The sequence below is a fragment of the Tupaia chinensis genome, unplaced genomic scaffold, assembly GCF_000334495.1.
Source record: "Tupaia chinensis unplaced genomic scaffold, TupChi_1.0 Scaffold000132_1, whole genome shotgun sequence".
Classification (NCBI taxonomy): Eukaryota; Metazoa; Chordata; class Mammalia; order Scandentia; family Tupaiidae; genus Tupaia; species Tupaia belangeri.
This window is the reverse complement of record NW_006159601.1, coordinates 795,312-806,187: the sequence shown is the minus strand read 5'-3', so window position 1 is coordinate 806,187 and position 10,876 is coordinate 795,312. Positions and strand designations below refer to the sequence as shown.

At 62.2% G+C, this 10,876-nt stretch overlaps 1 protein-coding gene across 1 annotated transcript in view; it reads right to left on the bottom strand.

Moving 5' to 3' along the window:
• Positions 1-10,876, bottom strand: part of SMOC2 (SPARC related modular calcium binding 2) — a gene marked incomplete at its 5' end in the record, with an annotated part of 150,027 nt that overhangs the window by 20,223 nt on the left and 118,928 nt on the right. Inside the window, 2 exons of the mRNA XM_027770418.1 lie at positions 7,093-7,175; positions 9,555-9,741. Coding sequence (XP_027626219.1) covers positions 7,093-7,175; positions 9,555-9,741 — 270 coding nt within the window. The remainder of the gene's footprint in view (positions 1-7,092; positions 7,176-9,554; positions 9,742-10,876) is intronic.

Here is a 10,876-nt window from a genome sequence, read left to right as displayed (position 1 = left end):
GGTCTTTCGCGGGTACTGGTGCTCTCGGGCCTGCAGGGACAGGCTCACTCTTACGGTCACCTCCTCCCTACAGAACAGGGCAGTGGGCCCGGGACTCCTGTCGCGTGTCCAGGAGGGTGTGTGACAGCCGTGACGTGCAGACACAGGGGCTCATTCCCACTGGGCCACGGCCTTGGCCTCCCTCACAGCACGGGCCAGGGCTGGTGCCTGCAGGTGCGGGACAGGCACAGCCCCTCACAGGCTGGGCATGGGGCACGGCCCAGCTGCCCGGCATCCGAGAGAAGTGCGAAGTCACATGTGGACCTGTGGCTGGGCCCTGGGCTGGACCTGAGCCTCACGGCTGTCCCCATCTGTGCCCGCAGCCTGGTCCTGGCAGCACCTGCTCTCCCACAGCCCACCCTGGTCCACAGTGACGTCAGACCGACTTTTTCCATGAAAAATTAATTACTACAGAGGCCAGCAGGTGGCAGGCAGGTTAAGGTGGGTGGACCCCACATGGCTGACTACTCTGTTCAAGTCCTGGACCTGGTGACTCAAAACACATGGCAGCATGTGTGAGTGTGCCCAGTGTCCCAAAAGGAGAGTGGAGGAGAGGGTTCCAGCACAGCCACCCCCCGGGGTGATTTCTCACTTTCTCCCTGCGCCTTTTCGGAAGTGTCCGTGCCTCCAGCCAACTAAGAACAAACAAAAACCGAATTACTGGGACCAGCGGATAGTGTCATGGCCACGTTGGTAGACTGCCACGTAGTCAACTGCAGTTCAAGTCCCAGACCCGGTGGCTTAAAACCCATACCAGGTCTGGGACCAGCAGTTGGTGTAATGACTATGTCACTGGACTCCCATGTAGTCGACCGCGGTTGAAGTCCTAGACTCAGTGGCTTCAACTCATGCTGGGTGCATGTGCGTGCGTGCCCAAGATCCCAAGAGGAGAATGAAGAAGGGATTGTGGTGTGGCCATCCCCCCTGGGGAGTGATTTCTCCCTTTCTGTCTCTCTGTCTCTCTCTCTGTCTTTCTGGAAAGCACACATGCCCTATAGCATAAACAAAATAAATTAAAAATTAAAAAGTAAAGCAAAACACTCATGCCAGGTGTGCGTGCAAGTGTGCGTCCCAATATGCCCCAAATCCCGGGAGGAGAATGGAGAAGGGATTGCGTGTGGCCATCCCCGTAGCAGGTGATTGCTCGCTTTCTGTCTCTGGCAAGCACACGTGCCTGATAGCAAAAATCTCTCTTAACAGAAAGCAGATGAATTACACCTTCTTGGCCCGCTCACACAGACGCAGCGTCAGGGCCTCAGCCAGCAGATGCGACCCCACAGGCCCCCCACTGTGTCGTCTTGGGAGACTCTACGAACTTGGACTTCAGAGATTTGAAGAATTCCCATGGAAGGCCCTGGACGGCAGGGTCAGCAGACAGCCCAGGCTGGTCAGTGGGAAGCACAGCTGTCACTGACCAGCAGGGTGAACTGCGGAAATCGGAACTTCTCCGGCCCAGGGGCTTCCTGGAGTTCGGGGCTTGCCCTGTGGGGCCCGAGAGGCTGCCTGCCTGCACGACCCCAGCACATCTGGAGGGACCCGTCCATCAGCGTTGGCCCCACAGGTGAGGGCCTCGTCGTGACCTGAGAGCTGGCATCGCCCAGGAGCACGTCTGCAATAAAGCACTTTGAGCCTCAGGTCTCCGCACGCAGGGGCAGCCGTGAGCAGGAGCTGGGCCAGCAGGCAGACAGCAGCCCTGCTCTGCTCCCCCACCCCCGGGGCGCCCTCCTCCCTGTGCCCGCTAGGCTGGTGCACTCTGGGGGAAATGGCCGGTGTGAGAAGAGCCGGTGCACTCGGCAGAGCACAAGGTCAACAATGGCACGCCACGCGACACGCGAGACGCTGTCCTCCTGGGGCCCGTTCTGCTCCTCGCTTTGCTTCAGAAAGAGCTCGTCATTAGAGAAAGCTCAGAACAGAAGGCCCACGTGCCAGCTGTGTGTCCTCACTCCCTGCCTCCATGCTAGGAGCGTTAAGCTGGCAACCCCAGTGCCTGGCCAGGGCCCGGCTGGGACGACTGGGTTTTGCCTGCCTCAGCTCCCCTTGGAAGTCCTCCTGGAGAAGTGACTTTCCACCCCAGCCCTGCTGCCTGACGCCCGCGTGACCATGCACGGCAGGAGGCCGCACTCCCGCTATCTGGGAGACGGTGAGAGACTGACTCTGGTGTCAGAGCCTCCGTCGTCCCAGCTCGCCCTGTGGCTTACGGTGGGCGTCCTGTGGAAGGACCCCAGTCGGGCGCAATGGCGTCCCACGGCTCTCGAAGGCAAGCGACTTTTACGAGCCCTCTGTCACACACGTAGCCAGGTGGCCCTCGCCCCAGCCCTAGAGGAGGAAGGGACGAGGGCCCGGCGTGGGCTGCTCGCCAGCGGCCTGTGTTGTTGGGGAGAGGCTGCAGTGGGGACACAGCTCCCCAGCCTGGCCACTATACGTGAGCCGGTGTCGCGGCTGACTGCGGAAATCGCGGAGCCGACATCTCGGGGTGCCATTGACACCTCCTGTCGTCTTCGTCTGACCTCGAAGGCTGTGAGTGAGCGCACGGGGCCGAGGGGGAGCAGAGCTAATACCAGGGTCTTCAGGGTCAGGTAGACCCAGCATGGAGGCTCGGCCAGCGCTAGTTATCTCCTGGGAAGGCTCTGGTGTGCGCCAGGAGAGGGGCAGGTGGGGGGAGGCTCGTCTCCCGCTGCCTCGGATCACCCTTAGTTTTGAAAACTTCGAATGGTGCTAGGATGTTCTTGAAAGACCGGGTGGCCTTAGGGTTTCTGTGTGCATGAAAGAGCAGGGCTGTAGCAGCACCGCCGAGGCCCCGAGGAGAGAGGGGCTCTGGGGCTCCAGACGGCCTAGAGAGGGCCTTGCCAGCGTGGGGAGAGACTGTTTGTCCGAGTAAGTGCGGCCCGAGACCTGCATGGCACACCGAGAAGGTGAGGCTGGCAGGACGGCTCTGGCCTGGGCAGAGAACAGTTCTTTCCATGCCAGCAGCACGCCACTGTCCCTGCAGGGCCGCGGACGTGAGGGGTCCACCCCCACGGCGGAGGGGACGGGGATGGAGAGGGACGCCAGCACACCTTACAGCGCGCGCGTACCGGCTCTTCCTACCCCACCCGGCCCACACAGGTACAGGGCCAGCGATGCCAGGGGCTGCACACGCCCTCATTAGCGACCAGGAGCAAGGACTGCCCGCCAGCACAGACGGAAGTGAAGCAAGAGCCCGGTGTGAGTGAGGACCGCCATCCCTGCCACTCGAGATGCAGCTGAGTAAGAGCGAGCCCAGAAATTGCTCCTAGGTACAAACAGCCTTCCGCACAGCGCAGCAGCCACAGGGAGCCGCGAGCCAGGCGGTACGAGTGACTCCCCAGGGCTGACCTGTCACCCTGAAGGGCGGGCAGGGCTGCTGGCCACCGCGGCCTGTGCGAACCTCCAGCCCTCGTCCCCCGCGAATGGCCCCTCTGTGAGGACGAGCAATGACCTCTTGCCGGGCATGGAGGGCCACGTTGTGGGTCTGCAAGTCTGACTGCAAAAGCCGCCGGCCCACCAATCAGGGGGACGGAAAGCCCCGAGCCCCTCCCCTAACTTGGGCCCTGGCAGGACCAAGAGCACGGTGTGTGTCCCTCTCTCTTCCACCGAAGCCCCATTACGCTCCCACAGGCAGCTCGACCTCGGGCAGTCTACCAGACGACTTCCCCTGCAGAGCGTGTGAGACAGGCGTGGTGGACAGCCACCCACGGGGCTCCGACGGGCCACGCAGAGCCCCCACCAAGGTCATGCAAAGGCGAGGGGTCCCCCAGCCACAAGGAGGACAAGAGAAGAGAGGGGGAGGCGGGAGGACAGGGCGGTCTGCCCTGATAAATGCAGGGCAGGTGGGGACAGCAGACGCCCGCAGGGAGGTGGCGAAGAGGCACAGGGGGAGTGTGGCCGAGGGCGGCCGTTCACAAGTTCATCCTCGCTAGGCTTCTGTCTCCCACGATATGACAGTCCTCAGGGAAACCTGCAGAGCAAGAGTCCTGTGCTCCAACTCCATGTGGGGAACACCGCCTCCAAGGCCATGGCTTCACTTACCGCCAGCTGCCCGCGGGAGCCGGGAGCCGGAGGGCACGCCAGCGGCCCACATGGACGGGAACCGGGAGCCCAAGGGCACACCAGCGGCCCAAATGGATGGGAGCCGAAGGGCATGCCAGTGACCCACATGGATGGGAGCCAGAGGGCACGCCAGCTGCCCGCGGGAGCCGGGAGCTGGAGGGCACGCCAGCGGCCCACATGGACGGGAGCCGGAGGGCATGCCAACTGCCTGTGGGAGCCAGGAGCCGGGAGCCCGAGGGCACTCCAGTGGCCCACATGGACGGGAATCAAAGGGTCCGCCAACAGCCCACCTACATCGAGAGAGTGCTCAGCCACTAAGAACCCTCCAAATAAGTGAGCTGGGGGCATGACATGGAAAATGAAGGGCCCCTACGGGTCAGAACTTAGAGGGGCAACTCTTTATGAGAGAGATTTATGCAAGAGGGTGCACATGCTCCCTGAAGAGACAGGAAGCCTGGGAATGGCCATGCCGTAACGCCTTCCATTCTCCTCCCAGGATCTCAGGCAGGCGTGCGTGCACACGTGCTCCATGTACGTTTTAAGCTGCCACGTCCGGGACTCGAACCACAGGCGATTACGTGGAAGTCTGACAACGTAACCCCTATACACCTGCTGGTCGCCCAAAACCACCTCTGAAGGAAGCACGTCAGCCTCCATGTGGTAGGAGTGCCGCTGGCCCCCGGCTGCCGCCACGTTATTTTGGGAACAGATTTCTCCTCCCTAGAGGCCTGCCTCTACCCTGGAGTTATTCTGAGATCTCCCTGTGTTCTTCTAATAAGGATAATGACCCCCAAATAGCCCGTGTGAGGTGGCGAGCAGGACATCCCCGCGTCCACAGCGGCAGAGTGCGCTGACCTTCCCAGGGCACGGACGGCGTGGCCCCTGGAGGCCGCGTTTCATTTAAGGGCCAGTCCGGGAAACAACAGCTTTGTCCCTGATCGGGTCCCCACCCTGCCCTCCCCATAGGTCAGGTGTGACTCGGACAAGCGGACAAGGACAGTATTTCCAGGTCCCTGCTGTTACGGCCAGTTGTCCCTCAGATAAATGGCCATCGGTAGCTAAGTCGAGAGCCTGGTGTGGCGTTTCACGCACCGGCCCCGCCCCGGGGAGGCCTTCCCCCAGGCTCAGCCCCAGGAGAAGACAGACTCCACCGCGGCCCTGGCCTCCCGGGTGGGCGCAGCCGCGCTGAGTAGCCCAGTGTCGTGCGTTGTGCAGAACCTCCACGCGGCTTGGCAGAGAAGTGCGCTTCCCACGAGCCGAGAGCACAGATCCTTGGGCCCTTCGGTGTGTCGGGGACAGCGGGGGCGTGGTGGTGAGGGCTGCGGAAGCCGCGGCCACGGCTGCGGCCAAAAATCACACTGGGAACTGAAACCCGGAGAGGAAAACGGAGCCGGGATGAGGGAGCCGCCAGCCCTTTACCGCCTCTGCCTAAAGAAGCCATTTTATTCCAAGTGTTGCCGAGTGAGTATGGAAACTCCTGGATAAAGGACCAAATGAGGCAGGTATTTTTCTTTCCAGTAGACAAATACCCTTAGGCTTGGAAATACGGCACCCTCTATTGAGAGCACCAGTAAGGCGGGGACTCAGCTGTCCCCGAGAAGGGTCCGACTGCCTCCCGCTAAGCCCACTGGAGCCACGCCCCCGGTCTCTGCGCCTCGGCTGAATGGACGTGGTCTGCAGATGTTTAAGGAGCAAGGGGATTACAACGAAGGAAACTGGAGCCTCGAGGCATTGAAGCAATGGCTTCGCATCCGCCCCACGGGGACAGGGCTCTGCCTCTGGGTGTCTCACTCTCAGGGTGACCTGCCACCTGTGCTGCTGGAACCTGCCGGGCCCACGGTGGGTGGCCGCGCTCATAAGACAAGGATGCAGCTGCTTTTCATCCCACATCCCTGGGAGACAGGTCCCAGGAAGGCTCCAGCCTTAACCGGGGACGTCGTGAACTTGTGGTTTTGAGGGGGAATGTTCTCAGAGCATCTTTCCTGCATGTACTTTTTTTTTTTTTTTGGAGAGATTTTCGCTATAGGGCGCGTGCGCTCACCAGACAGACAGAGAGACAGAGAGACAGAAAGCGAGAAATCACCCCCCAGGGGGGATGGTCACGGTGCAATCCCTTCTCCTCCATTCTCCTCTCGGGATCTTGGGCATGCATGCACACACGCCTGGCGTGAGTTTTAAGCCACCGGGTCCGGGATGCGAACCGCGGTTGACTACGTGGGAGTCTAGCGACATAGCCATTACGCTAACTGCTGGTTCCCCCTGCACGTACCTTTTGAAAGGCTTTGCCACAGAGCATGTGTACTCGCTGGAGAACAGAGGGAGGCAGCGAGTGAGAGGGAAGTGAGAAATGGCCCCGAGGGAAGGGCTGCTGCACAATCCCTTCTCCACTCCCCTCCTGGGATTCTGGGCAGGCACACGCGTGCTCCATGTGACTTCAAACTGCCAAGTCCGGGACGCAAACCTCAGCTGGCCGTGGGGGAGTCCAGCCCCTTACCCACTGTGCCACTGCTGGCCCCGATGACTACGTTGTTGCATTGTTAAACGCTGAAACTTCCTGCCTCTGTGCGTTTTAAGCAGTGCTCAGCAGTCAAGCTCAGCTGATACGTAGGTCGAGCTCCTGTTTTAAAGAACCTAAACCCAGCTGATGCAGGCCGAAGCATTGCCGGAGGTGACACTGGCCGGAGGTGACACTGGAATCCTGCTCTCTCCGCAGAGCGGACAAGAGCCCCTGGCCGCACGTCCCACCGTGACAACCCGCTAACCCAGAGACACTGCTCCTTCTCTGAGCGGCTTCACTTGGCACCTGGTGGCTTCTCTGTTGTCACCAGCCCCACGGGACCCCGCCCCGGCCTGGGTCTGTGGGAACCCAGGTCCACAGGATGAGGGCGGCTCCGGGACAGTGTGCACATGCTGAGCGGGAGGGCCATCTCCCAGCCGGACCCAGGCCGGCCCAGGCCAGGTGCCAGCGAAGCGCATCCCACTCACCTTGCAGCGGGCGGCTCCTGTACAGGTCCCTGGCCTTGGGAGGGTGGGCCCTGGCCGTGTGGTCGCACTTCGGCTGCTGGTACCTACGGGCAGAGAGGGGAAGCAGTGTTGGAGGGTCCCACCTCCCATGTGCCCTGCAGACCAGTGCTTGCTGGCCTCAGTCCCCTGTCAACGGCTTGACCTAACTCTGGCCTGTCACCCACCCAGAGGCCAGCACGTCACGGCTATGGGTCTCAGGAGCTTAAGCGTCTGCACGGGGACCCTGAGGCAGCTCTGTGTGCGGGAGGGCGGGAGTGCAGAGCGTGTGTGCATGAGGAACATGTGTGAGGAACATGTGTGTTTGAGGACTATGCACGTGCGTGAGGAGCGTGTTGTGTGTGTGTGAGGAGCGTGTGTGCATGAGGGATTATGAGTGCGTGTGAGTGAAGAGTGTGCGTGAGGGGCGTTTGTGCGTGAGGGGTATGAGTGCGTGTGAGTGAAGAGCGTGTGCGTGAGGAGCGTGTGTGTGAGGGGTATGAGTGCGTGTGAGTAAGAGTGTGTGCGTGTGAGTAAGAGTGTGTGCGTGAGGAGTGTGTGTGCGTGAGGAGTGTGTGTGTGTGTGAAGAGCATGTGTGCATGACAGCGGGAAGGACCTGGAGCCAGGGGAGGAGCTGTCCTCTCCCACACACGTGGCCACGGCTGCACGGGACGCTTGCAGGACTGTGACTCCGCAGCCGCTGCGCAAGTCGTCAGCAAAGACCCCAAGCAAGCAGAGACGGCTGCGGCCAGCATGGAGGTGTCCTCTGGAGGCCCCAGGCTGGGCCGTCTACACTGCGGATGGGAATTCGGGAATAGCTGAGTGCGGGGACACCACCCGCCGGAGACACTGCAGCTGCCCCCACCCCAGGTGACTGCGAGTCCCTCATGTCCTCCTCCAGGTCCCGCCTCAGTCCCGGACGGCATCTGGACAGGGTGACTGGCAGCCCGTGCTGGGCCCGCGAAGGAGCGAGGGCGAAGACAAGCCTGCAGGTGTCCCAGCGGCCGCCCCCACCACCTGGCCTATCGCCTCTCCTGAATCCCAGCGAGGAGGGCGTCCCCCTCCTGCAGGTGAAATCGGGAAACAAGACCCGGCTGCTTCTCCTTTGGGTAAGAAATCTGGATAAAGCCCGGGGGGGACGAGTGTGTGACACGGCGGTGTTACGTTCCAGTTGCTCATGGCAGGAAACCGGTCAGGGTCTTCGGTGACGGTGGGAAGGACTTCTGGTCCTGGCAGCCCCAGGCTTTGCGCTGGGACATCAGGACAGCCCCTCCTCTGTCACTGGCAGCCCAGTCTGGGCTGCGGTGGGTGCGAGCCCCCAGGAACCAATCCCCAGCCGAGGATGGTGGCCGAGCCCACGCTCCGGAATGCACAGACATCGTGCTTCCAGAGGGTGCCTTAGAAAACAGCCCTCCTGCACACATAGAGACCCAGGCACAAAACTCTCAGGCCCAAACCTTGGGAGACGTCTGTTCTCGAAGCTGGAGAGACGCTGCTTGCTGTCCTCACTCAGCAGAGACCCCGGGCGGGCACGCTCGCTCCCTACAGCAGCCTGCAGGGCCGAGCCCACATGCTGGCCCCAGTGCCCAGGCGTGAGAGAGACCCGGGTCTCTGCCAAGTGAGGACAGCAAGCACCCCGTCCGCTCACCAGCGGGCTACGCAGACTCTAGTGCTCCAGCACTGCCCTGTCCAGGGTTCCCACTGAAGCTGGCGTCTTCACGTGGCCTGTCAGCGGGTGGGCTGGACTGGAGAGGGTGAGGGCCTCGGTGGATTGCCCGGAGCCCGCGCCACTGTGCCCCTGGTGGGTGGGCGCACAGCGGTTTGGCTGGGAAAGTTGGGCCAGACCCTGGAGCTGAAATCAGGGCTACTTCTGTCAGTCTGAGACGCCACGTCGGAACGCTGAATCCGGAGACCGGCAAGCCAATGAGCAGAGCTGCAAAGGCAGCCTGCACACTCCCGCTCCGCTGTGGACACGTGGCTCCTATCTGTGGGTGCTACGTGGGCTCACCCGCTTGTCCAGCTGCCCGAATCCCAGGCATCGCTGTTTCTGTGTCGCCCGGTGGGTGACTTCCAGGCCCTTGCCTTCAGACATCCGACTCTTCAAAGTGATCCTTCCTGGCAGGGTCATCTGCCCCATCCAGGGACCATGGGCGCTCACCTCCTCCTCCTCCAGGCCGAGCTCCCGGGCCAGAACTGGGACCAGAGGACGGCTCCTCGAGCGTGACGTGACCCAGGTGCCCCACGGCATGTGGCACTGTGGTGGTTCTAACATCTGCCTGCGCAAACCGTGAGGGGAGCGAGTGGCCTGGGACCCAGGCCGGCAGGGCAGGGACAATCAGGGGCCATTCTCTGCTCTGCCAGGCAGCCTGCCAGAGGACCCGGGTACACTCACATGCCGCGGCCTCCCGCCTGAGCTTCGGGCCTTGCTCCACAGTGATGCGCTCACCTGGTGGAGGTGCCGGGGATCGGGCGGCCCGTGTCCACCAGCACGCACCAGCAGTAGCCGGTGGACGGGTGGCACTGCACCGGCTTGTAGAGGCCACCGTGCGCACACTCGGGGATCACCACGTTGCCGTTCCTGGGCTGCTTGGCCTCCTCGAGCGCCGACTGGTGTTCTTGGTCACAGGACGACACTGGGGAGAGGAGAGACGGGGTAGGTGCTGAGGCAGGGGCTCTGCCCGGCAGGTGAGAGCAACCGCGGGAGAGGCCGGGAACGTGCAGGTGAGGAGAGGGGCTATCTGGGGTGGTGGGAGCCCAGGGGACAGACAGGAGGGATTTGGACACCCAGGAGGGGTGCTCCCTGGGGTGTCCCACATGACCCTGCATGGTATGCTCAGGGACCCCTCTCCTTACCCTCTCGGTATGGCCGAGGGTGCCAGGAACAACGTGGGTCCATGACCCACAGATGCTCCAAGCCTACAGAACTGCTCAGTCCGCAGACCAGAACCTGCCCTGAGGACAGTACAGCTGCTCCCTGCCCCAAGAAGAGTGTGCCCAGGGCGAGAGCCTGTCTGTCTCCGATGACCGTGTCCGGGAGTCCCTCAGCCATATCCCTGGCCGATGTCTCTCACTATGCATGCCCTCCCGTGAGAGTGACCTGGGGACAGGTGCCCCATCTCCTGCCCACACCTGCTGTGGTCTGACTTAAACTGAAAGCAAGCGGGGCAGGCTTTCGACGTTCATGGTGGCCCTCCCAGCTGCTGTGCTCCAAGCAGGCTGTGTTCCCAGGCAGGGCCACGACGGCCGTTGGCAGGTTCCTGGTCGGCATGGGCACCGCACGACCTCCTAACACGCCCCGGGAGGAAAGCGGCGACTTCGAGACCCAGCATGGCGGGGCGTGCAGAATGCAAGGACCCCCCCCTTCTGTAGCTGTGGCCATCTCTCTCTCCCTAAGAGCGCCGACACCCGGGCCAGCCACCCCTGCAGGCACGTGTCCTGCCAAGCGCTTGGTGGAAACGCACAGTGCATCCTCCATCTCACAGCCTGCACAGAGCGGTGCGGAGCCACAGGGTAGCCACGGACACGCACCACAAGTCGTACACAAGTGCTCATGTGGTGAGCTAGAGAGGACGGCCTCTCACTAGACCACAGGAGCCACGTGGGGAGTTAGAGGACGGACTCTCACTAGACCACAGGAGTCGCATGGGGAGTTAGAGAGGATGACCTCTTACTAGACCACGGGAGCTGCGTGGAGAGCTAGAGAGGATGGCCTCTCACTAGACCACGGGAGCCACGTGGGGAGTTAGAGAGGACGGGCTCTCAATAGAC